General features: G+C 46.1%; 1 protein-coding gene across 2 annotated transcripts in view; it reads left to right on the top strand.

Moving 5' to 3' along the window:
- The window catches only part of MRPS28 (mitochondrial ribosomal protein S28), a 210,416-nt gene extending 185,323 nt beyond the window's left edge, over nt 1-25,093 (top strand). The window contains exon 4 of one of the 2 annotated variants that reach the window (XM_057307687.1): nt 24,690-25,093. Coding sequence is in view for 1 of the 2 variants with exons in the window: in XM_044382728.3 (XP_044238663.1) it covers nt 24,690-24,768 (79 nt within the window). In the remaining variant the exon portion in view is untranslated. The remainder of the gene's footprint in view (nt 1-24,689) is intronic. The other variant, XM_044382728.3, reaches the window with a different exon arrangement.
- Nucleotides 25,094-26,095: the final 1,002 nt, after the last annotated feature.

Raw genomic sequence — 26,095 nt, 5'->3', positions numbered from 1 at the left:
CCTAATTACAACGCCTTCATAAACCCCTTCCCTTTAGCTTCATACGGCTTGTAAACGGTGCCCGCAAACTTCTGCCTTCCTGTGCCTCCCTGCCCTGGGGTAGAAATCCTCTTCTTGCAGGAAGTGCAAAGCAAAGTTCAAAGCTTTCCCCATCAAAAGAAAGTGCGCCTGATCCAGTATAATGTGATTACGTGACAATTAAGGGGGAAAAAAATGCCAGGGCCACTCACTGGATCACTGGCCAGTGCTGGCCCCTTGCAAGCTCCACCTTTCTAAAAGATATTTATAATTTCCTTGCTCAGTATAAAGACTCACACTGAAATTGAACACGGTTTAGGGTCCAAGCCACTGGTAGCTTTGGGCTACCTGGGGATGGGAAGCATAAAGAAGTTGTGATGGAATGGCCCCACCGTATGCAGAGGCTACGCGATCAGGCTTCAGGCAGAGAGGGTAAAGAAAGGAAGGGAAGGGTCCACAGACCCCAGGGCAGGCCCTGTCGCCCTGGCGATTTTCTGTATGACTGCCAGGCTTGTTTCCTTGCTATAAAACAAGCCCCGTTCAACCTATGTTAAAAGAGGGTTAAAAGGGCTCATAAATCTTTCTGGGCGTTGAAGATCCACAGAAAACCCAGCCTGATGTCTTTCACATCTGTTTCTCAGCCTCATCGGGCTCAGCTGCCTTTTCTCTAGCGATAACTCACAAGCCCCATTCAAGCCGCCGAGTGGCAGGTATAGGGTGTCTCCCCTCAGAGCACAGGCGATGAGGGGTGAGCGGCCGGGCAGCAGGCACGTCCCCAAGGCTGGCCCACTGACTCCGTAAGTTTATACGCAGGGGCTGGCGGAGGGGAGGCGGTGGGCCGGCGGTGTAACCGGGCAGCACACCCCGCCCGGAGAGGGGAGCCTAGCGGCGGGTGGGAGAGCGCCGGCTGAGGTTGGTCACACGGAGATTGAATTTCAGCGGAATTAGATCAGAGCTGTGGGAAACAGCACCTCCTTCACACACACAGCCGGTCTCCTAGGAAGATGTGGGAGGGCGGCTGGGGAGCCGGAGGCAGGCAGCTGCCACCAAATACCCAAGTCAGCTCCCAGCGGCTAAGGGCCAACTGAACGACGGTCTACGTCTCCCCAGCGCGCGGTGGGGCTGGGCAGACTCTGGGGTTTTGCACCCCGGGGGGTCAGGGAGAGATGGGGGCGGTCAGCATTTAAAACACAGCCTGGTTGGCCAGCGAGTCTGCGCGTGTCTTACAAAGAGGACAAGCATGATTACAAATAAAAGTGTGGGAAAGGCATGGAACTCTCAGAGCCACAGCTGCAGAGACGAAGTCCGGGAGGGGTTTGGGGGCTTTCGCTGCTACCTTTAGGGTTTGATGTGTTACAGCATTTCATTAACATGCGACGTGAGCGCTCGGGGCTGTGTGCTGTTATGAACTGTTCCTCTAATCTCCTTCCTCTGCTTCCTAACCGATGCCATCTCAGTGACCCAGAATACCAGCTTTGCTTGGGGAGCCACCGGAGGAGTGGAGAATGGGGGGAAAGTTTTAGAATGGAAACGGGCATACTTGCAGTCCTAGTAAAAAGGGCAAGAAGTCAGCTGCTTTGAAATCCACCCCCTCAGCAGGGGTGGGGGAAGCCTTTCCAGGAGACAGTGGGGACACATTTGTCCCTAGGCTGGCACCAGAGTGGCTTTTCTCCGGGGCAGCAAGGGCCTGGCATTCTGTACACTCCTTTTGAATCGGGGAGCCTTCAAATGATCCTTTTTTCTCTTCCTGTCACTCAGCAAGAGGCTGGAGGCAAAAATTCCTACAGCCGCTTCCCTTGAACCAGACAGAAAACAACCCCGAGGCTGCCCAGCGTGCCCTAATCTTTTGGTTTGCACATCTATTTGGAGCCTACTGCTGCTGCCCAGAAAATGGCCTCAGGCAACAGCTCAGGAAAGGTCCGAGTTGACTGCGAGGCAGTGTGCTTTCTGCACAAGGCGCCTTTTCTTGGACCCAGAAGCTTCTGGAGTTGGCACAGTGTCTGGGCCTGTGGAAACCAGCCAGGATGTCCCCACTAGGATGAATTATCACCCCTCCGTAAAAGAGAGAGCCACCCAGAACAGAGACAGTCTACCGTGCAAGAGCCCATTCCCTGTTTGAATTCTTAGAGGCTCACCGCTTTGGTGGATCTCTTGGAATTCACAAAAAAAGAGACAGTTGGAATCCAGAGACCTCAGGTGCTCTTTGGGATTCTCCTAGATGAGGCGGATACCCAAAAGGGGACATGGAAGGACTGCAGGGAGTCTGTGAATCATCTGAAATGGTATTAAACATTTCTATGTAAAAACGTTATGTATTTTCCACAGCCCCAGGAAGAGAGCTCTGTATATTCAACAGATTTTCAGGAGTCCAAGACTCCCCAAGATCTAAGAACTACTGTTCTAAAGATTTTCCAAAGGTGATTTTTATTGGGGGGGGGGGTCCTTGGCTTCCCTCAACCACAGGCCCTGCAAAGTCAAATGCCCTGTCTTCTGTCTACAGTGCTGTAGGGCAGCCTAGCTGTCTGATTCATGCAGCTGAGCGCAAACAGGAACGCAGAGAGGCAGAGAGGACACACAGAAGCGGGGGGGGGGGGGCAGTGTCCACACAGAGGCTCTGGCCCCCAGTACCCACAGTGCAGTACTGGGGAGGTCTAGCCAGTCGATACCCTGGTCCCAGAAGCTATACTCCCAAGGCCCTGTTCTAGGAGGACATATTAACAAAGAGAGCAAAAACATAAATGAGAATCTGAAAGAGAGTACAGTCTAGGGCAGACTTGATAAACCCCTTGGATAAGGAATTTAGAACAAGAGCAAGATTTGGATCCGTCACTTGGGAAGAGTGTGCGCTGGCCTGCGTGATACACACTCCTTTCTGCAGGGCAGGGAAGGACTCTTGGGGGAGAGGTGCTTGTCTTAATAATCTTGAAAAATGACCAGGTTGCCAGAATTTCACAGTCCTCCACTCTGGATTTAATGTTTCCGTGCAAATTAGAGGCATGTTTTGCCTGAAGAAAATCCCACTTTTTATAAATAAGCGGATTCCCCCAAAGCAGATAAATTGGGGCTAGTGATTAGACATTAAATAATAGCTACTATTGATGTCAGGCTCTTGTGAAAAAGGCTTTACATACGCTATCTCACATAATCTTACATCTCAATGGGAGATGTACCATTTCTCCCATTTTCTGGATGAGGAACTTAAGGCTGAGAATACTTGAACAGCTTTCTTGCCATTACTGCTTTACTGAGTGGCAGAGAGAGAGAACCGGTGAGGAAAGCCAGATGAGGCTATCACCAAAGATCGTGGCTTTATATTCTCCCCTAGACAGTTTCTCAGTGTCGGAAGCTTCGATGCTTTGCCAGAAATGTCAAGACCCCAAATTCATCTTAAACATGACTTGAATTTCAAAGGTGGGGGGGGGGAGGAGATGTTTACAGAGTACCTACTATATTCTAGATAATGCCACCGGATGCAAGTGTCTCATTTTGTCAAAAATTAAATTTTATTTAAAAAATTCAATTCTTGTGAAACACTTTCAAAAGCCCATTTTTCATTTAAAGTTAGGTACACACATGCAAGTCGTCTCCCACCAGGAAATCATCAACTAGTCAAAACGTTCCCAGGGCACAGGGCAGATTGTGTTTAGTATTTTATGCCCCTTGTGTAGTTGAATGTCTGCCCTCGGCCAATAAATAATTACTGAACGAATAAGCAAGTCTGAGAATGAACCTATTTTAAGGACAGTGATCAGAAGGTCTTATTCCTGAAAATGGAAGCAGATCGCCTTGGCCAGCAGACATCAAGATATGGGTATAGCTTAAATACGCCCCAAGCGAGTTCACATGAGGGAGATGAAGAAAGGTGAGAGAGGAAAATAAGAGGATATGGAGATCTCCGTTTTGAAACTTGAAAAACTATACTTTGTTTTTCTAACATTTAATTGTTTCTATTCAGATTGGGGAAATTAAGAGCTCTTGCTAGCTGAAATTTCTACACCAACGAACACAATGCCTGCTCTTTTCAGAGATCTCAGTGAGTGAGTCCTCAGTGATTTTCGTTTTATTATAGAACTCCAAACTATATGATATTCAAACATAATATTGCCCCTCTCCCCTGTTGGCATGTGAGTGTTTGGAAAATGTTGATGTGCCTGGAGTCTTTGGTATTGGAAAGTTATTTCATTTTTTTGGTTGGGAGTGCAAATAGGTAATCAAAATGTCGTGCTGTTGGTGAACCAGAGACTGAAAAGTGAACTAATTTTGAGGACAGCAATCATGGGCTTAAATTGCAGCTTAAGAAAGGTCATTTCTGTTGAGAAGTATCCTGAAGCAAGTGCTACCAAGGAGAATGTTCCAGACCTGAAAAAAGTTATGGGTAACCATCCCTCTTGAGAAATGCAGGGACTCGTGTGCTTAAAGACAGAGGGTTGGTGCAGATGCTATCTTAAGACTGCTTATAGGTCTGGTGTGGTCAGAGTTCGTGGAGGGTAAAGTCATATAAAAAGTTAGCTGCTCCCTGTTTTTAGCTCTATCTCTGCTTGCCCTTATGTCTTCAGGCCAATAGCAGAGCACTGTAGAGTCTGGAGGAGGCAATAATCATCAGGCTCAGAGCTTTGCACGGAGCTTATCTCACTGCCTGCTCCACATGTTGCAATTACGTGTCCCAATTAGGTTGTTCCAGGGGTCCTTCCTTCCTTCCTCCCTCCCTCCCTCCGCCCCCCCTCCTTTCTTCCTTCCTCCCTCAGCCCCTCCCCTCCCTCCCTTCCCCCTCCCTTCCCCCCTCCCTTCCTTCCTTCCCTCCCTCCTTCCTTCCTTCCTTCCTTCCTTCCTTCCTTCCTTCCTCCCTCCCTCCCTCCCTCCCTCCCTCCCTTCCTTCCTTCCTTCCTTCCTTCCTTCCTTCCTTCCTTCCTTTTCTCCATCAACTTACTCACTAATTCATTTGTTCATTTAACAAACATTGATCAAGTGTCTACTGTGGCTTCATAGCAGCCCCCACCTGGTGGGATGGAACACGAAAGCACTTCAAGTCCAGTGTGCATTAGACAATTAGAATTATGCACAGCTGTTGGCTGAGCAGAGTGGAGGGGCCCCCAACTGCTGGCAGTCAGGGGTAAGGAGATTTTTCCCAGAGGAAGTGAGCTTGAGCTGAGCCTTGAAGGATACAAGAAAAGCTTGCTGGGAGCAAAAGACACACTAAGGTTACCCAGGCTGATGGCATAGCACATGTGCAAGCATGGAGGGGTTGTAGGGAGAGGGCAGGCAAGGGAAATTGTGGCAGACGTCAAGAACGGAAGTAATCCTGCCTGGATCCCAGGCTCTGTGTGGAGCCCTGATGGGAGTTGAGGTCAGAGAACAATAACAATTGCTAGCATTTATTGAGCACCTGCCCTTTTCCAGGCACTGTTCTAACCACTTTATATGTTTTGACGTGATCATTGCAATAGCCCTATGAGGTGGGTATTAATATGGCTCCTAGTTTACAGATTTACAGGGAGATCAAGTATCTTGCCAAAGAGCATACAGCTAGAGAGTGGAGGCCAATATTCAACCCAGACAGTTTGACTCCAGAGCCTGTGCTCTTAATGCTTATGGCAGGCGGCTGCTCAGACAGCCTTAGCTTTGCTTTAACAAGCGACCTCATAGACTCTTTCCTACCTATTGGTCCAGTGGAAGGTAGAAGGTACTATGAGTGTGAAGATAGTTTTCTCTTACCAGTGTCTCCTTCATTAGACCAAAGGGAGTGAAGCTGCACGTGCTGTTCTCCTATCAGAACGCCAATGCTGAGGGTAGGGACCAGGTCCGTTCGACTCATCAGCACAGGTTCCGTACAAGTACGCTTGGCATATTGTAAGTGCTCACTAAACACTTATGGAATGAAGGGTAAATGAATTTATTGATTTTTACTTATTAATCTTATGAGAAAGTACACTCAGGCTTCTTCAGGGTTATGCATATTATCTCATTTGAGATGTAAATGAACTTAACACAAGCAGTACAATCCACTAAAACCTTGTCACATATCTTATATATATTTGGAAATCTGAACTGTTCAACCCCAAGTCAAAATTTACAGAGATTAACTTCATTTAAAATTATTAATCATGGGTTGTGGGGTGTGTGTGCGTTCCATATATATCCTGTGTATTTGTTTTATCAAATACGTGTATTCTTCAATTCATGGATTGTTCAAGACTTCTCCTTTTCCAGCTAAATCGAAAGGAGGGGCCTGTGTGCCTATGATTTTCATAAAATCTATGCTATTTCCTTTGAAGATGATAAAAAGTTGACTGTGTTAGACTTTGCAGCTCCCAAGAATTGGATAAGTAATAGAATTAGGGTAGTGAGGTCCAGGGGTGGATTTTGCCCGTTGACATTAATGCATTGATTGCTCCCTACTTCAGTGTCGTAAATGAAATTGTTCTTTCCTTGGCAAGAAGAGAAGAGCCCGGTAGAAATCGAGAAGTGTGTTTTCTGTTTGGTCAGCAAGGCAGGCAGGGCCTCATGTATTCTGTCCGTCAACACTGATAAGCTGTGACACCAGGGGGCTGGGAGGATCTCCAGCTGTTCCACCTACGCTGGACCCCAGAGCGCCATGGTCTCTTTCAGGAAGCCAACGGAGCCCAAACAGAGAAAGATGAGTGCCATGAACACAAATAATCTTCTACTCAAATGGAGTTGCATAAATTACTTGGGTATCCGTATATTTTGAACCACGAGAGACCTTCATTTTCTGGATTTCTTCCTTGCAACTCAAGAGCACGTGCTTTGATGATCTCAGTTGGCACAACTTCTCTAGAACAGCCTTCCTCAAAAGGAGTAAACCTTTTAAGAAAACCTGTCAAAACTAGAACAAGATAACAATACTTGCTTTCTAAGAAATATGTGTCTTTGATCTCTTCAGTGTATTTGTGGTTCCGGTAGTATTCAATGTATTATATTCAATGGTGACGAAATTAATGATTATAATTAACAAGATTTATGTGCTTTGCAGTTTATAAATATACAAATGTCTATTACCAGATTTATATTGTTCCTTAGGCTCTCATCAGCCCTCTCTGAAAGGAGGAGAGATGTCCTTATCCTCTTTTTATAGATGAGGAGACTGAAATTCGGGGAAGATACCAGGCTAAGGGATGTGTCGAGGGACACCTCGTGAAAAGCAGAGCAGCCGGAACTTGAACCCAGTTCAGATCCTCAAGCCTGTCTGCCTCCTCTCCGTTCTGTGGCTAAAGCAAGCAGAGCAGGAAACCTGTTGCTGCATGTCCCACACGGGCTAGGTCATTTCGCACACACTGTGTTTCATTGACAAACTGCAGGGTAGGGAACTAGTACTGAAGATAAAGAAATTAAGGTTTGAAGAGGACCAAAAACTTATTAGATGTCTAGTAAAGGGCTGAGCCCCTGTCGGTGAGAAAGAATAGATCACTCTGGGAAGAGACGTGTTGTCAGGTTACTGGGATTACTTGAGTGTGCAAAACCAGGCAGAGCGTCTCACAAAAGGAAGCTCATTTGTAAAAGGCGACTTTGGGAGGCTTGTTTGCTATTCTGAGAAATATTTTCTTTTCCTTTTCAGCAAATCTTTATCACGAACTGAATCTTTGCTCTGCCACCTGCAAACAGACTTTAGAACAATGAAAACTGCCCTCTGCAGGATATTGATTCTGATGGAGCAAATGTTGATTAAGCAGAATGGTGGCTTTTTTTAACTGGAGGAATTCCAGATCTTTCCTTAGGCCTGTCTCTCCACGGAAATGAGCTCTATCCTCAAAAATCTACAAAAAACCTGAGTAGGAATGCAGATTTACGATGGGAGACGCGGGGCGGAAGGCGGCTCTCTGGTAGGCTATCTGGAAGCTCATCTTTGTGTTATTGGAGAAACACTCTCTCTCTGGACAGGATATAGTCTGGTTATCACATAATCTTCTCGGGTTTCACTCCCCTTCTGCTTACAAATGCCCCAAATATAAAGAGATGCATTTCGTGAAGAGGCGGTTTATCCCAGCTGTTGCAGTCTGTCTTAAACACCTACCTTTTCACCCTAGTGCGTGGAGTTTACATGTCGGGAAGGGATGTAAAAAAGGGAACTTTAGAAATCTCAGCAAAGGAAAAACACCAAGGCTGCCTGTGGGAATTGGAGTCCGAGAAAGAGCCCCGGGAAGCTTTAAGTTCCAGAGCACCCCTCCTCCTCAGAGAGGAGACCTGGTGTAATGCTTGCCTGCCTTGGGGCTTTGGGCTGACCCCAAACACCAGGGACTGTAAACACTTTTCCAGTCACAGAAACGGAAGGATTCTGTGCCTGCTGCTTTGGCAGTTTCTCGTTAAGGGCCAGCAGCAGGACAAGTGAAAAACGCAGGTAGGAACGTGACAAACAGAGCCCTAAGCTTTCTGCCGCTGCGGGGATTCTTTCTGCTGCCGTTGCCGTTCCCATCCAGGATGAATTCCCAATACCTGATCTCACTACGCACATCTGCAGACCCCATGTGCCCTCCCCACCGGCAGCTGGCCCACTGGGGCTTGCTGGCAAGTGACCTGTGAACTTTCTCTCACTCCTGGGTCTGCAAACAGAGTCAGAGGCTCTTGGAGGCTCCTGAGATGAGTCTGGAAGACTTTCCTGGAGGGGAGGGGAGAGGTTAGAATGAAGTGTGAAATGGGGAAAACAGGAGGGGTGGTCCCAAAGCCCAGCCGGGGTCCGGGGCGGGTGGGGCCCATTTTCGCTGATGGGGGCGTGGGGCTGGGGTCCGGGAGGTACTCTTTTGTTGGCGAGGAAATAAACCTGTGACTCGAGCTTGCCTGATCCTGCAGGATGGGCTGCCTGTGTTTGAAGTCAAGACTGGCGGGGCTCAGGAAGCCGGCTGCATCAGGTTCCCATTAGCTCAGGCAGCGACACGGTGGGTTCACACCACGACATGGTAACAATTAAGCCTTCTGCTACTGGTCCTTACCCCAGGGTGAGGCTCTTTTCTTCCTTACTGATGGGACTTCAAGTCGCCCCGGTTTCCTTATGGCTCGATTTCCTGCAGATCCCCATTACTTCATGTCTAATCTTCTGAGACCGCTTATTAGACCACACAAATTGTAACAATTGTCTCCAGCGCGCAGACCTCGCTCCAGACTAGTGTGCCTAGGAGAAATACCGTATCTGTATCTCTGAAATGTGAGAGCTACTTCCTACGTAAATTGTGGGGTTACCAAAACCAGAATCATAAATATTGGGGGAACATAAACTAATTATAGATGTCTACCCTGAGGCATGCTAAATTTTTCTCTTTCTTTCTTTCTTTCTTTCTTTCTTTCTTTCTTTCTTTCTTTCTTTCTTTCTTTCTTTTAAAAAAGTGGTTTGGAATAATTATCTCCAACTTCAGTGGTGAGAGAGATAAGACACAAATGAACGGCTGTAATATGAAGCAGAAAACAAAAAAGATAGAAAGTTACGGTTTTTCCAAGGAAGGAAAAATACTTATATACAGAGACGGTCATCGAAAATGCCATTTAAGCTGAACCTTGAAAAATAGGTAGAATTTGGATGTCGGGAAGTTGGTGCGAAGAAGGAAAGGGCATAAGCACGGATGGGTGCTAAAATAAATAAGTAAAATAAGACATAGTTCCTGCTTCAAGAGGCTTTCAGTTCAGTTGAAATGATAAAACAGACATGGGTGAGAAAAAATTGAGAGGACGATCTAAGACACAGCATGCTCAAATCACATGGGACATAGCTAATACTTAGTTGTGGTAAGGACTTGAGGGGGACGGGGATTTAAGGGATTAGCAAGAAGGAAAAATGAGTGGAGTGAGCATCAGGTGGGCCGTGTGCTGAAGACGAATGGTTCTCAACCTGCAGAGAGCATCAGAACCATCCAGAGGAATTGTCACACAGCGCCCATCCCTGGGCGCCTCGCCAGCATTTCTGATTTAGTAGGTCTGGTGTGAGGTATGGTGAGTTGTATTTCTAGCAAGTTCCCTAGTGAGGATGCTGATGGCCCTGGTTCCGGAAATCGCACTTTGAGAACTACAGCTGTGGCTCCATCAACATGCCCGGAGCACTAGCATTTACTTGGGGAAATACTGGGAAGTCAGACTAGCCAGGGATGGCTGCCGAGAAGCATTAAAAACGAGCCATATGCACTCCAATGTTCATAGCAGCATTGTCCACAATAGCTAAATCGTGGAAGGAACCGAAATGCCCTTCAACAGATGACTGGATTAAGAAGTTGTGGTCCATATATACAATGGAATATTACTCAGCTATCAGAAAGAATGATTTCTCAACATTTGCTGCAACATGGACGGCACTGGAGGAGATAATGCTGAGCGAAATAAGTCAAGCAGAGAAAGACAATTATCATATGGTTTCTCTCATCTATGGAACATAAGAATTAGGAAGATCGGTAGGAGAAGAAAGGGATAAAGAAAGGGGGGGTAAGCAGAAGGGGGAATGAAGCATGAGAGACTATGGACTATGAGAAACAAACTGAGGGCTACAGAGGGGAGGGGGTGGGGGAGTGGGATGGGCTGGTGATGGGTAGTAAGGAGGGCACGTATTGCATGATGCACTGGGTGTTATACGCAACTAATGAATCATTGAACTTTACATCGGAAACCAGGGATGTACTGTATGGTGACTAACATAATAAAAAATATTATTATAATAAAAAAATAAGCACACTGTTAACTCTGTTTGTTTTCCTCACCAAGGAGTCTCCACCTGAGTAGAACAATGAACTTTCTTGGGTTTTTTTATTATTATTGTGAAAGAAGAAAACAATGCTTTTATGACTCCAGAAGAAACTACTATGGTTAAAGCTGGATAACATTTCAAGAGATAGGTTCTGTCCATCCCTTCGACAAGCATATTTTGTAGTAGCTTTGCTCCCGGCTCATCTACGATGGGATTCGTGTTACGGACTTCGGTGTAGTGGGTGGCCCCATCACAGTCAACCCTCCTTAGGATCCAAGTATGAAAACATTGACCAAAGCTACTTTGCAAAATAATGTGCTTTATGATTGCTTTGATTCTCCCAGAGTCACATCATTTATTGTCTAAAATATTATATAAACAGAAGTTATAATTTTCACGATCTTTTTGCTTTTGCATATTGAAATGAAAACTTACCACCATGGTTTTCCCTCATTTTAACAGAAAATAAGTTAATCCAGTTAATGTAAAAAAAAAAAAAAAGACCTCTACATTTAAAAATGTTTAAAAAATAGCCTCACTCTGTCTGAAATGAAACAAATTCACAGTCTTCTTTCTATTGCATGAGGTTATTTATGAGTTTCTCCTGGAGTTTGTAGGCTTGGCTGAGGTGAGAATGGCTAGAAAGTAGAAAGTCTCTCCTATGTCTGTTCAAGGTCAAGTTACATATGTTTAAAGATCAGGTTGTAGTGTGCTGGACTCTGCAGACAGAAATATGCAGTGTACTTTCCAAAATTCCTTTTAATCTTTTGACTTATTTAAGAGTGGTGTAGTATGCAAATGATAGTAATTAAACAACATTACAATACACACAGTTAATAGCATGATTCATATTTATGAAGTACTAATTTTATATGAATACCAAAAATATAAACTGATTATACTGTTCAAATTTTGAACTGAGCAAATAGACAAAAGAGCTGGGAAGGAAGTTTATTTTATAACAGTGAGCCAAATTTGTTATCATTTCTTATGATTTAATACATGAAGGATGACTAAGGTATAGAACTTTTAAGGTATTTCTTTATGTAGAAAGAAATGATATACTTTCATGTAATTAGGGGATAAGGGTGCTCATTTCTTCCTAAAGCTTAGAAAAGGGAATTTTGTAGCACAGATAAGAGAGAGATAAGGAGGGGGCACCTGGCTGGCTCAGTTGATAGAGCATGTGACTTGATCTGATCTCAGGGTTGTAAGTTTGAGCCCCACATTGGGTGTAGAGATTGCTTAAAAATAAAATTAAAAGAGAGAGGGGGGCAGGTAAGGCAATACTATGTGTGTTGAGAGATGAGGAGGGTCTTAGAGGGACCTGCCTAGGAATACACAATAACATAGTGACAGGGAAAGACCAAAATTCTGGATTTGTCAAAATTCCTGACTCTTTGACAGGGACTCTCATCCTACTATGATAAGAAGGAGTGCCTTTCTAGCGGAGAAAAAAAAATTGTTTTTTGGTAACTTTACCTTAGATTTATTCCCTACCATTTATTCTCCTCTCCTCTACACTTGAAGCAATTTAGTAAAATAGTATCTTGAAAGAAAATGAGTTAAATGTAAGAAAGAACATTTTATTTCTCCTCTAATATTCAAGATGAAATTTTAAAGATTTTTTTTGTGGTCAGGTGTATTTTTCTGTGAAGAATATTTATTAAATTGAGATCATGTTTCCATTCATTGCTGACATCTGTACATATTCTCATTTGTGTATTACTGTGAGTGCGTTCGCACCTTGCGTTTGTCAGCTGTAGACTTGGGCTTCTGCAGGGTAATACCTGAAGTTGGCAATGCAGCATGTCAGGCGTCCCTCTGAAGAAAGGAGACAAGATTTTAAACAAGTGCATCAGCTAATCTATTTAGATGAATGTTGTCTTTTCCGATACTCACCCTGGGAGAACAGACTCCTATTTCACATCGTCCTGCTCAGGACTGTTTCAGAATTCTTTTAGTAGTTGTCCTCAAGTAGTTGGTGAGTCCTCCCCCAGAATTTGGTCTCATTATTTTATCATCATTTTGTTTTTGACCAAAAGTACAATACTCCGTTTGCTCAACTACCTCATCCATCAAACAATGCTTAAAAGATTTTTGATGATTTCTAAAAAATGAAACCCACCCAAGTCAAATCTACATGGAAAGAATGATGGCGTAGTACAACTGAGGGGAGGGGACAGTGCAGAGAGAAGGAACCAGTACGGTGGGTGGCCGCAGCATCCAGGGACTAGCGCGGGCCACCAGGAAGACTGTCTTGACCATGTGAGTTGTCGTGTCTGTGAAAAACCGTGCACCCCATCACACCTTGTACCATTGGTGCCTGCCACGTATTCTCAGCATGAGCCAAGCACTGCAACAGATCACAATCCTGCCCCTGCTTCATTTGCCTGGAAGTCTCCCTTTTAAATATCTGTGTAAAACAAGGCAAGAGAAATACCGGGTGAGTAATTAACAGGCGATATTGGAATGGGATATTTCTTAGTCCTAGAAACTCTCCTGTTTTTCTTATGGCATCACTTGCTTCCTTACTCTCCTTACTTCTCTAGCCTGGGTCCCTTGCTCAGTCCCTCCAGCTTCTCCCCTCCTTACTCAGTTCCCTGGTCCCCTCGCCTTTGCCCCCCACTGACCCCACCCTCCCGTGCTCTCCACCCCTGCACCTCAGCTGGGAGCCCTCAGCAGAGTCGTGTACTTCCTGTGGGTGGCTGACTGCTGCGCGCCCTTTTGCTTATCCTCAGCCTGTCTCCCATTCTCCTCGGCCCCCTTCCCCAAACTTCACAACTCCTCTTAGTTCTCCCCCTTTCCCCCCACCTCCCCACGCCTGTGCTTCACAGAAATAAAATAAAATAAAAATATGTAATGAAAGAAATTTAAAAAAAAAGAAAGAAGGAAAGGAAGAAAGAAAAAGAAAAAAGGCAGTCAGCAGGAAGGCAGGCAGGAAGAAGGCAGGAAGGCTGGAAGGCAGGAAGGCAAGAAGAAGGCAGGAAGGCAGGCAGGAAGGAAGGCAGGAAGGAAGGAAAGAAGGCAGGCAGGAAGGAAGGCAGGAAGGAAGGAAAGAAGGCAGGCAGGAAGGAAGGCAGGGGCAGGAAGGCAGGCAGGCAGGCAGCACCAGGGCCAGGGGCCATCAATCCTTTGCACCCCCATCTTCTAATCGCCTCCCTTTAGCCCTTCTTCACTTTCACCTCAGAGGAACTGTGTCCCCTATTTCTTTCCAAGGCTGGCCTCACCACCCCCAAATATCCCTACCCTGCACATGCCCTTTATCTGAGGTTCCTGCTCTCCTTCCAGAACTTTCTTTGCTAACTACCTCCCTCCTATCTTCAGTATCTCCCTCCTGTCATTTACTTGCAGTTTCTAATCTTCCTTCTTCTCAAAAATAAAACAACTTCCTTCCCCTTTCTTTCCTTCTCAAGCTTCTGCATTGCTCTCTCCTTTGGATTCCACATACATGTCTCCAAAGAGGAATCTCCATTTCCCCTGTGCATTCTTCATGGACTCTTCCTGCACCGACCTGCTCCTTGACTGAACTTGGTATCATTTATATGATCAAAGAAGGGGGAGGACTGCTGGGTGTGTATCCAGCTCCACCATCGACTACATGTGTGGCCTTGGACAGGTTACTTCACCTTCCTGTGTCCCAGCTTCCTCACATGTAGAATGGGGAAAATAATACTTTGGCTCCCTAATGAACACAATAATACAATGATGATAGAATGCCAATTTCAACCGAAATTTGTAAGGATAACACATAAGGGGACAAAGAGAGTGATCCAATGATAGAAGAAAGATGATTCATGCTGGGCCATTTCCCTAGGATGCTCTGGAGTCCCACATGATACCCACTAAATCCCCGCAAGTCATTCTAGTTCCATTTCATAGTCTACCTCTTCCTCGGACCTTCACCTGACTGTCCACCCTGCTGATGGAAATGGCTTCTTCGTCTTTGGTGTCCCCAAATTTAACCTTAGCGCTTCTCACTAGGTCTAGTCTTGCCCTGCGTTGCACGGTACTTAGTGTGAACTTGCTCCTCTCCAAAATGCTGCCAAGTCTTCCACACCAGTGGTGTGTTTTACTTACTGTATTAGTGTGCTAGGGCTGCTAGAACGAATACCACAGATTGGGTGGCTTGGACAACAGAAATTTATTTTCTCACAATTCTAGAGGCCAGAAGTCTGAGAGCAAGCTGCTGGCGGGGCTGGTTTTTCCGGAGGCTTCTCTCCTTGGTTGTGTCTTAGCCGCCTTCCCGCTGTGTCTTCACATGGTCTTCCCTCTATACCTGTCTGTGTCCTAATCTCTTCCTCTTTTTTAAAAAGATTTTATTTATTTATTTTGAGAGAGAGAGAGAGAGTGCACGAGCCAGGGGAGGGGCAAAGAGAGAGGGAGAGAATCTCAAGCAGACTCCACACTGAGTACGGAGCCCGATCTCACGACCCTGAGATCATGACCTAAACCAAAACCAAGAGTGGGATGGTCAACTGACTGAGCCACCTGGACACCCCCTAATCTCCTCTTCTAATAAGGACACCAGACGTTTTGGAGTAGGGCCATCCTAATGACCTCCTTTTAACTTAATTACCTCCTTAAAGGCCCTGTCTCCAAAAGCAGTCATTTTCGGAGGTACTGGGGGTTAGGACTTCAACCATACGAATTTTGAGGGGGCCACAATTCAGCCCATAGCACTTATTTTGATACCCTCAAAGGAGCTAACACGGGGCCTGTGACATTTGTGTCATTGGTTAAACAACTTGGGAAGAAACCAGGGAAGGGGACATGAGGCAGGATGCAGAGAAAAACAATCCTCACAACCTGTTTCTGATAGCATCTTGGGGAAATGGTGGAGAAAGCAAGGAAGGTTAGTCATCACCTCTAGTGTTTTCCTTTCAATAACATGTCCTCACACCCCAGGATTATGTCACTAGAGTTGGGTTTCATTCTCCTTGCAAAATGATACCCCTGGGAAGGGTGGCATAATAGAACTACAAACTGGAGTAAGATAGATTCTGCTTTTGTTACTCCCGACTATGAAGGCTCCAGGGCCTGGCACGTAGTAAGTACATGTTGGCTATTGTTGGTTTTATTATTATTATAATCATCATCGACTCTAAGCTCTATGGAGACAGGGACACTTTGTATCTTGTCCATGGCTATACTCCGTGGCCTCAGGTGGTGCTTAGCAAAAAGCAGAAACTCAGTATATTTGTTCAATAAGTAAAGATAGTTAACCTCAGAGGCTCTGTTCTCCCATCTCTGAAAAGAGTATTTACCGAGGACTCACTAATGTGTGAAGCTAGTGTACCTGTTTTAAATGGATTATGACATTTTCCTCCTAACACACATCATTTGAGGCAAGTACTGTTTTTATCTGAACGGAGGCACGGAGAGCTCAGTAACTGGTCAAGGTCACACAGCTAACAAAAAGCAGAGCTCAGATTCTGCTGGACTCGAACCTGAAGTACCAATCAGCACGCTCTAGTGCCTCGCTCATGTCCATAAAGAGGGGGAAGAACAGCAACTTGACAGGCTTGTTTGGAGGATTAACTGGAATTTGTGGAGTGCCTGGTATGTAGTAGGTGCTCAATAAATATCACAGCCTGCCTCGTCACTCCATTACCTAGTTCTCCAGATAGAATCTGTCTTCTAACCAACGACTCTTCCCAGACCCTGCATTGGCCCAAAGACCCTGCAGCCACTGCCCCCTTTTCCACTTCCCCTCATGGCAGAGCTACTCTGGACTCAAGAGAAGTCTGTACCTTGTGTTCTCAGCACCCAAGTTGTCTTGAACCCACCCAGGTCAGGCAGGAGCCTCTCCTCTTTTCTGAAACTATTCTTAGCAAGATGACCAAATACATCTGATGAACGAGTCCAACAGCCTCTTCTCTGTGTCACTTTCCCAGCCTCTTAGCATCATTCAACAGAGCTAATGACTCTCCTTTTCTCAGAGCTTCCTGGCTTTTGTTTCAGTTGCCTGGATGCTCCTTCTTGGTCCCCTTTGCTGGCCTACGCCACCTGCATTCTACATCTAAATGTGGACATATCCCAAGCTGAAACTTCTTTATCTGCATTCTCTGGCCAGAAATTGCATCCAGAGCCATGGCTTAAATGCCATCTGTTTGTGGATGGTTCCAAATTTCTGACTCCAGCCTTGACTTCTCCCTGGAGTTTCAGATTCATGGATTCAGCTTCCCATACAACATCACCACTTGCAATTCTCAAGGGCATCTCTAACTTAGTGTGCACACTGTCCTCCATACTACATTCCCTTCCCTTTCCCCACCCGGATCTTTCACATTCTTCCCCACACAAGTGATGGTCCATCCGTTGTTCAGGATAAAAATCTAGGAGTCATCCTTAATGTCTTATTTTCTCTTATCCTACTTTGACTCCATCATCAAGTCCCATGGAGGACTTTACCTCCAAAATGTAGATCAAATCTATCTATCTCAAATCCCTTTGGAATTAAATAGAGTTTTGACATGACTTACAAGGCTCCCTGTGGTCTAGCTCCTGCCCGCCTCTAAGACCTCCAGTATGGCCACACCCCTCCTTGTTGTGATGCTTCGGACACATTGAAATCTAGTCCTTGAACACAACAGACTTATTTCTGTTTCAGGGCCTTTGCACTTGCTATTCCTTCTGTCTGGATTTCTTTCTCCCAGATCTTCAGGACAGTCTCCTTCTTATCATTCAGGTCTCAACTAAAATATCATCTTTTCAGAGAAGATTTCCATGAACACTTTGGTTAAAATATCTTCCCACCCACAAGTTCATGTCCCTCTATTAGTTAGGAAAGTGTTTGGCTATGAATAAGAATAAATCTGGTATAGGACTAAACCAATAGACCTTTGTCTCAGGGTATCCAGGGTAGTTAGATCAAGGCTGTTCAAGGTTCAATGATGCCACCAGGGACCCTAGCTCCTTCTCACTTTCTACTCTGCTGCCCTTAACATCTTGACTTTCTTCCTCGTGATTTCACTTCAAGGTCGCAAGACAGCTGCTGCACCCCTGGGCATTATGTCTGTGTCCCAAACAAGGAGATAGGAGAGTTCAAAGGATCCAAGTCTTTTCTTACATGGCTCTGCATTTTATTGGACAGGGAAGGCCTCCTCAAAGTGTTCAACCTGGAGTCATGGACTTGGGTCACACAGTCCCGAGAAGTAAGGGATGTTGGGGACACAGGCTTTTTATCTTCCCAGCACGTGTACTAGAGAATGCAAGGCAGAAGGGGGATGCAAATGATCTGGGGCAGCTAATCCCAGTCACTTTTATGCCATATTGTCCTGTTTACTTTTCTTCATAGAACTTATGTTTATCTGAAATTCCCTTGTTATTTATCTGTTTTCTTACTTACGGTGTACTCTTATTTAGAGTAAGCTACACAAGACCTTGTATCTTTTGGTTAGGACCATGACTAGAAGTGACTCTAGTACTCAGTAGGCAGTCAATAACTAGTGGCTGATTGTTGAATTAGCCATCAAAAAATAGCTAAAATTTGCCTCTGTTACAAATGGATTTCTATTATGCTTGGAACACTCACAAAGCACTAGATAATTAAAGTTTAATTGTAAGTGTCCTATGCAAATTGACTGGCATGCTATTGGGACACCGCTGAGTAAACAGTCCTGATCTAACAGTGGGTCTGTTCACAGCAGGTGCATGGATAGGATTGATGGTGTCTTCCATTAGGCCCGCACTTGCTCTCAAAGCTGCCTTTGCGTTAGCTCCCCTGGCGGAACATCCACAGGGTAGAGAGAGGCCAAGTGTCCTCCCATAGGATCCAGCCACTGGTCACGTCATGCGGATTTGTGATCCGATTCACCGAGCTTCCTGGCCACACACAAGCTCCACATAGTATACAAAATATGAATGGCATATACACAGGCCTACTCGGGCTCATGGCAAGTTTCTACGCCTGCCCAAGTTTCTATTTAAGAGAAGAGATTTAGTGGTGGCCTTCAAGCTCAAGGTTGAACATGGTCACTGGCGTCTAGGTATCTGGTAAGGCTGATGGGCTAACCGAGTGGTGCCTTTTGTAGGAGGCACTGAATAGCCTCCTGGGAATCCCTTCACCCTAAAGAAGAGTTGGGCTTACAAATTCAGCCCAGTACCAAAGCCTCAAAGCGCTGCAGAGAGAGGAGATACTGAATACTGCCCCTTGTCTTCAGGTGAGCTCTTCATGGACTCATGTCTGAATCCAGGGGAAATAAGGAGCTGTAGGTAAATATGGGAAGAGGTTTTTGGTTGTTGTTGTTGTTGTTGTTTTTAACAAATCCTCCAAATACACGGCACAAAGCTACATTGCTTTGGTATATATGGAATAGAGGTTGCACAAGGGGAAGAAGAGGTGTTCCTTCCCCTTCGTCCTGGCTCACAGCCATGGCCCTGATGCATGGAAGGCATCAGAGAACACAGACCCCCCCAGCTTGTTGAAGTCTCTAATGTGGTGGCCACACCTACAGGGACTTATTCCTGAGCACACTAAAGACAGCTTCGGGAATGCTCAGAAACAAGCAGGAGGGAGCTGGTGCGGATAGAGATATTGCAATAGTGGGTGGGAGTGAGATGTCTGTTTCATTATGCATAAGAGGAACTCATTTTATTTTATTTTATTTTTTATTTTATTTCGTTTCAGGAACTCATTTTAAACATTAGTCCCAGCCCCCACTTTAACCTAACGAAGCCCAGGGAAAATGGGCCACATACATTTATTGAAAAAATACTGACTGCCAGGTACTGTCCTAGACGTTGAAGAGCAAGGGAACAAAATAGATCAAGTCCCTGCTTTCACAGAGCTTATTTCCTTGTCGAGGGAGAGATGGAAAATAAACAGACTTCAATAATGGAATTGATGGAAGGGCTAAATGTTGGCTATAAAAAAGAAAGATTAATTTAGACTATTGAACCGGACTGAAAAGAGAAGTTTAGGGAAAACTACTCTAAGGGGAAAGACACCAACTATTCTCCATCTCCAGCAGGTCATAACCAGCGTCACCATGAGCCAAAACAGACCTCCTGAGGCCAACCATTTTTGTCCTTGTCCTGTGCAGCAAAAGTCCCATTGCCCCCATCACACAAGTGACGGCCTGGCCTTGGGATTTATGAGCGTGACATCTTTGTGGCGGGGCTGTGAGTGCCTGCGCCCTGGCTTCTGGAGAGCCTTGTGCAAGGGTGAGCCCGTTGCGGGGGCTTGAAAAATCTCTGGTGACCGTGTGACAGAGTGAATGAATGAAGGGGAGTCACGTTGCAACAGGTGAGCTTTAGGTCAGACAGAAATGCTTCTTGTCAGGCTCCTGAAATGCTCAGACAGCTGTGAGGGGGGCGTGGGGTTTGTGCCATGTCAGGCTTCAGCTCAGGGAGGATTAACCCGTTGGCTGCCGCGAAGTTCCCGCAAATGGATCTGCTGCACGCAGGGCACATGCCGGAGGGCCGCAGGGTCAGGCCGGCTAGGGCCACAGAGGGCCTTTGCAAATATGCAGAGTTCCAGAAGCCTAGAAGCAGTGGGCGCCACAAAGCATGGGACTCTCATGAATCTCAGGCCAAATCCTAAAAACGTTCTACCATTTGCTACCTTGACCAGAAAAAGAAAAAAACAAAAAACGTGTGTGTGTAGTAAGTTCATTAAGTTCTGCAAAATGTCTTGGAATCACCTCTTCAGGCAGGTAAAATCCTGGCCAGGTAGGCAGGGACCGTTTGACATTTTGGGGAATGTGAATGCAAGGAAATGAGAAGTAAAACACACTGGTCATTCAGCAACACTGAAAAAACATTTAAAAATAGCAAAGTGAAGGGATGCCTGGGTGGCTCAGTCAGTTAAGCATCTGCCTTTGGCTCAGGTCATGATCCCAGTGTCCCAGGATCGAGTCCCCATATCAAGCTCAGCAGGGAGCCTGCTTCTCCCTCTGCCAGTCCCCCTGCTTGCGCTCTCTCCAAATGAATAAATACAATCTTTAAAGAAAATAGCAAAGTGGAAAACGAGAGGACGAAGTAGTAAAGAGATATGGATCCAGAGAGCAGATTGGTGGTTTCCAGAGATGAGAGGTTAGGGAGAGTGGGCCAAAGGGTTAAAGAGTACAAACCTCCAGTTATAAAACAAGTGAGTCCTGGGGAAACGAGGCACAGCATGGGGACATAGCTGATAATGCTCTACTGTAAACTGGAACATTGCTCAGAGAGCAGATCTTGAAAGTTCCCATCAAAAGCAAAAAAACTTTGTAACTACGTGTGGTGCTGGATGTTAGCTCTACTTACTGGGGTGATCGGTAGGCAATGCGTGCAAATACCGAATCGTTATGGGGTACCCCTGAAACTAAGATCGTGCTGTATGCCAGTTATATCTTACTTCTAAAAATCATGAGAGCACCCCTTGCCCGTCCTCTGTCCGCTTTGACCAGGATTCTCGGTAGAAATGCATTCTACAAGATTCCCAGCCCACAACAACGATGAGTCACCTGCCTGCCTGCCTGAGACGAAAGCTTCACAAAATAATCCTTAGCTAACCATGTGCAATGCCCTCTGGTATCGTCACTATAGTCTTTCTCCTTTCAAAAAAGTTCTAGTGAACCTAGGAAGTTTTGTGGCTTTGGCCATTGATTTTGAAACCGTGGCCCCAGGTGGCTTTGGACTGAGCGAGTTCTGGGGTGAAGTGCGGGGAGCCTGACGGCTTGCCGAGCACGCGGGTGCCTTGTCTGTGCGCGGCTGCAGGCCCGTCAGCCTGTAACCTCGTGCGCGGGGACCACGCCGGGCGAGGCGTCAGGAGATGGGGTGAGTGGTCACCCCCTGCAAGTCCCTCAGCCTTAGTGAGCCTCTGGCATCCTCACCTACGAGACAGAAATGCGGCGGAGCCCATCGGGTCAGAGAGACCCTGCGACAGAATGGAATTTGTTGTAATTTCGTTAGGGGCGATTACAATTGCTTCTCTGAGAAACGAGAATTTAATCGAGTGATGTGTTTTGAGTGCTGCCCAGAAAATGTCAGTATCTTTCCATTGTATGTTAACATGCTGACAGAAGTCGCCCCACCCCACCTGCGACTCTTAGCTTCGTCAGACGGATAATCGGAATCAAAAGAATTTAATTGGAGTGCCGTTTTCCTGGTGACTTAGAGAGGCGACCCTTGGCCTCAGGCTAGCGGGAAGGACCCTCTTGCCCCTCCTTGCGAGGAAGGGCAGGCCTGGAGTCCTGCTCCATGGAAAAATACTCTATTGTCAGTATGTTACTGGAGAATGTTATGCTGAGAAAAATGAATGTACTGTTAGATGTTCGTGTTCTTGAGGGAGAGATGCCCTTAAGGTTCACAAATGAGGAAGCGGGAGTTCTGGACCCCTCACTGGTGAGGAAGCTTAACCTCGAGTGGGACGGGTCCTCTCACTGTGGCTCTGGGGCCGAGGCAGGCATGAGGCCTTTGTAATCACCGATACATGTCTAGAGCCTACCAGGGCCTGGCACATTGTAGATGCTTAAAAAGTAGTTGTGGGACAAGCAAATGACAAGGAACATGCTGGAGAGGACCCCCTCCTGGGAGGCCTGTGCCTTGAAGTTTTTCCTGTATATGGCTGTAGGAGGGTTGACAAGAGTCAGCAAATCCACTGTCCTCTTAGACTGTGATTCTCCTCAGAGATGGCATCAGCTCCTTGGTCACCAGCTTCATGCGTGCGCTGCTGTGCCATGTGGCAGGCAGGGGGCGATGGGACTGGTGGCCAGGGAAAGGGGTGGGGTGAACACGTGCTGCGCCCCTTTCTTTCACCAGAGCCTGAAAGAAAGGGGCACAGCACGTGTTCACCCCACCCCTTTCCCTCAGGCTCTGGTGTGGATTCTGACATGGAATCCCCTGGAGACCTCTAATGAGAGGCACAGAAGACAAGAGAAAGACTCAACCCCTTGATGGCATTCAGCAAAGACACCCCTTGGGAAGGAAAGCAGGGTACATAGCACCTAGGTTGTGATAATGATGGGCTTTGGAGAAATCCCAAAGAGATCTGCTCTGGGCGGTACGGTTATTTGGCTGGTTTTTACTTCTGGTCGGCTCTAAGGACCGCTAGGCACCCATTCATCAATTGCCTTGAGATAGGACAACGGCTGGAATTTCTTTTATAGCATTTCCATTGCTGCTGGGGTTCTTTATCCCCCTAAAATGCTGGCTATGCTTTCAGAAAATTAGACTTTATTTAAAACCTCAACATGTTTAGTTGTTTATGTTAGTGGAGACACGATGTTTGCAACTTATCTAGGAGAATGGCTGAGAATTCTGTGTTCTTGTTTCTATAAGATCAATGGTGGCTGCCTGAAGTTAAAGCTCCTGGGGGTCAGGGCCATGCTCTCGACTCGTGCACTGCACAAGGTTTAGCAAGTGTATGTGAGCAGTAGGATGGACGGAGTCATCTTGCTAAGCGGGTAGGGTCACTATGCTGCAGAAGAGGCTCACTTCCTGCTAGAAATGATGTAAATACAAGGAATCTGAAATCAAGTGGTTGTATGATATCAGGGCAAAGCAACTATATTGTCTCAATGGGAGAACACACCAAATGAGTTTACCTGTTTTCTGCAGATTTGGAAAATCGGTAATAAGGCAACAGACCTAGAAGAGTTTTAACAGTGTATTAACTTTATAGAGGATTTCAGCGCCAAACTGGTAATTAAAAAGTTAAAGGGAAGTTTTCCCACGGCTACGGCTATGGTTCGCCATTTTTTTCACCCATTTTTTCATCTCGCCATCCCTCAAAGCTTCATGAGTAGCTTTAAACATTTAACAAATGAGCACACTAGAATAGGAAGAGAATTCAAGATGATTACGTTACATTTTTGAAGAGTTCAAAGCATTTCCTCTTGTGCCATCTCATTTAATCATAGTAATAATCCTAGAAGATGGTGCTCTTATTAACTCTGAGTAGTTGTGTTGAGGTAGTAAAAGGTTGAGAGAAGCTAGAATCTCAATACTGTCCTGCCTCTGTTCCTAGAGAGATACGCTGAAGCCAAGCGAGGGCTAATTCAAAGCCTTTGTTAGCCCAAGGCTTTTGCCGCTAAATACCAGTGCGTCCCCCAGGGAGCCAGGCTGGGCTGCTGGGAGGGCTCCTTGAGACCAGGCAGAAGCAGTAATATGACAAGTAGGCCAAGGCTCTTTCTCAGTGCTTGCCAGCAAGCTGCACTTAATTCTCAGCCCTCTGTTTCCCTGCTCTGAGTCCAAGGAGAGAATGGTCCAAGAAAATGGGAGCTAAGCGAAGGAGAGGAAAAGGAGACTCCGTTGAAGCCTAGAGCAGGCCTGGCTTATTTCACCTCCTCAGAGCAGAACAGCTCCCAGTATCTTGGGAGCCTGGGACCTGTCCTGAGTCTCTGGCCCTGAGGGATTTGCAATTTAAAGATCAGTACTCTTTGGAGAGTGAGACTGCGCCCCTCAACACTCAGCCCAGGGACAAGTCCTTGGCTCACCCATACCGGCCCTCTTCCTCCTCGGGGAATAGATGGGAAGGGATAAAGGGAGAGAATGTGGTAGGCAAGAGCCTCCTTACGGGGTGATAGTCCTTCCTGTACTATAGCTGACCAGACTCAGAAGTTCAGTAGCTTGTCCTGCATCAGGAACCAGGACGAGAATTGCATCCCTTCAAGCCTTCTGTTGGGTGTGCAGAGCTGCACTGCGTATCCCCCAGGCCCCGCTCCCTGCTGACACCGCACATATCCAGTGGACCGTACACACGGGGCCGCTGCCCCTCAAGAGCTGTGAAACGCAGTGGAGGGAACTGTGAGGATAGCGCCTTCCAGGCAGGGGAATTAAAAGTGCTGAAATATTAAAGATTTAAAGGGACTAAATACATGGAACTGGGCCACTTGATGATTACGAGGGATGTGATACGAGGCTGCACGTTTCTGAAGGATGGAAACGCCTGACACGATGCGCTGGTTAGCACGGGGTGTGATGAAGGGATGAACGGTACGAAGTTGAAACCTAAGTTGGATAATGGGAACAATAACTAAGAACTCTCTTTTCTTTCATCTTCTTTCTGTAGGGAGGAGAGGAATACAAGACTTTGGCAACCTGACGAGCTTAAAACTTATTTTTCCAACACAAGCATCCACTGCTATTGAATGAAATAGAATAAATGAAGATTTCAATCCCAGAGGAATTTCCCAGCCCATGTTAAATCAGCTTCGCATAAATGCCTCTTCTTTCGCACCTTCCCCTATGTCCACGGCAGTGCTGTAATCCTTGCTTCATTAGGTCTCACTGGGCCGCCAGCCATCTCTCTTCCTCGAGATTCTCTGGCCACTGTACGCTCCCACGGACACGACAGGACCTCTCTGAACCACTTCCCAGAATAATGCTGTAAAACCACATGACCTAACACTAAGATTTACGAGTTAGCCCTCTTCCTATGGCAAATAATAAAAAGCCTGACTCAAGCCGCTTAAATAAAAAAATCTACTTTTTAGGTTCATGTCACAGGAAGGTCCAGAGATGGGAGGACTGGCTATGGGATGGTTTAATCCTGAGGCTCAGTGATGTGATTCAGGACTGAGTTTCTTTGTGTCTCCCCGCTGTGCCTCCGTGGTGGTGCCAGGTTCATTCTGTAGCGGTGCAGGCTGGCCCCCAGCTTGCAAGAAGCCGACAGCTTGTAGGACTGCAAACTTCCCTGACTACTTTCAGAGGGAGAGAGTGCTGTCTCAGGATGCCGGGCAAGAATCCTGAGATTCACTTGATTGGGTAGGCGTAGCTCACTGGCCCAACCTGGAACCCATCTTTGTGGCCAGAAGAATGGAAAGTGTTGTTTGGCTTAAGTAAACTAGGGACTACCCTGCTCATAGGTATTGGGTAAACCTCACCTGAAGTACTTGGGTTGAATAGGGATGGGAGATTCCAGAACAAACGAGGCACTGAAACAGGAAGGACTGAACACTGGGTGCGCCACTAGAGACCCTCCACAATTGAGTTACCAACCATCTATCCCGTCTCAATTCTCACCGTAGCCACCTCCTTGGCATCCCTTATACTCAGCCATGTGGGACTATTTGTTGTCCTTGGAATATACCCTGTAATCTCCACTTTGAAGTCCTTACTCCTGCTCTTCTGTAATCTAGAATATACATCCCCCACCTGTATATTGAAGACCTACTCATCCCCAAAGATCTAGCTCAAAACCCATTTTTCCACAGGTGCTTTTTCAGATTCCCAGCTAAACAAATATTTCCCTTCCCTATTCTCAAATTCATCTTCTTCATGTTACCAGCAGTGTGATTCTGGGCAACTTTCCTGACCTGTTTGAGCTTCCATTTCTTCCTATGTAAAGGGTCGATAACACAAGTGCCTATGCCAAGAGTTGCTGTGCAGATTAAATAAGAGAATACAGTCAGCTCTTAGAACATTGCCTGAGTCTTACTGGACTCGTCAGCATGGGTTGTTATTTTTATTTTTGTA

The sequence above is a fragment of the Ursus arctos genome, unplaced genomic scaffold (assembly GCF_023065955.2).
Source record: "Ursus arctos isolate Adak ecotype North America unplaced genomic scaffold, UrsArc2.0 scaffold_6, whole genome shotgun sequence".
Lineage (NCBI taxonomy): Eukaryota > Metazoa > Chordata > Mammalia > Carnivora > Ursidae > Ursus > Ursus arctos.
The sequence above is the reverse complement of the archived record's forward strand: the minus strand, read 5'-3'. Positions and strand labels throughout refer to the sequence as shown.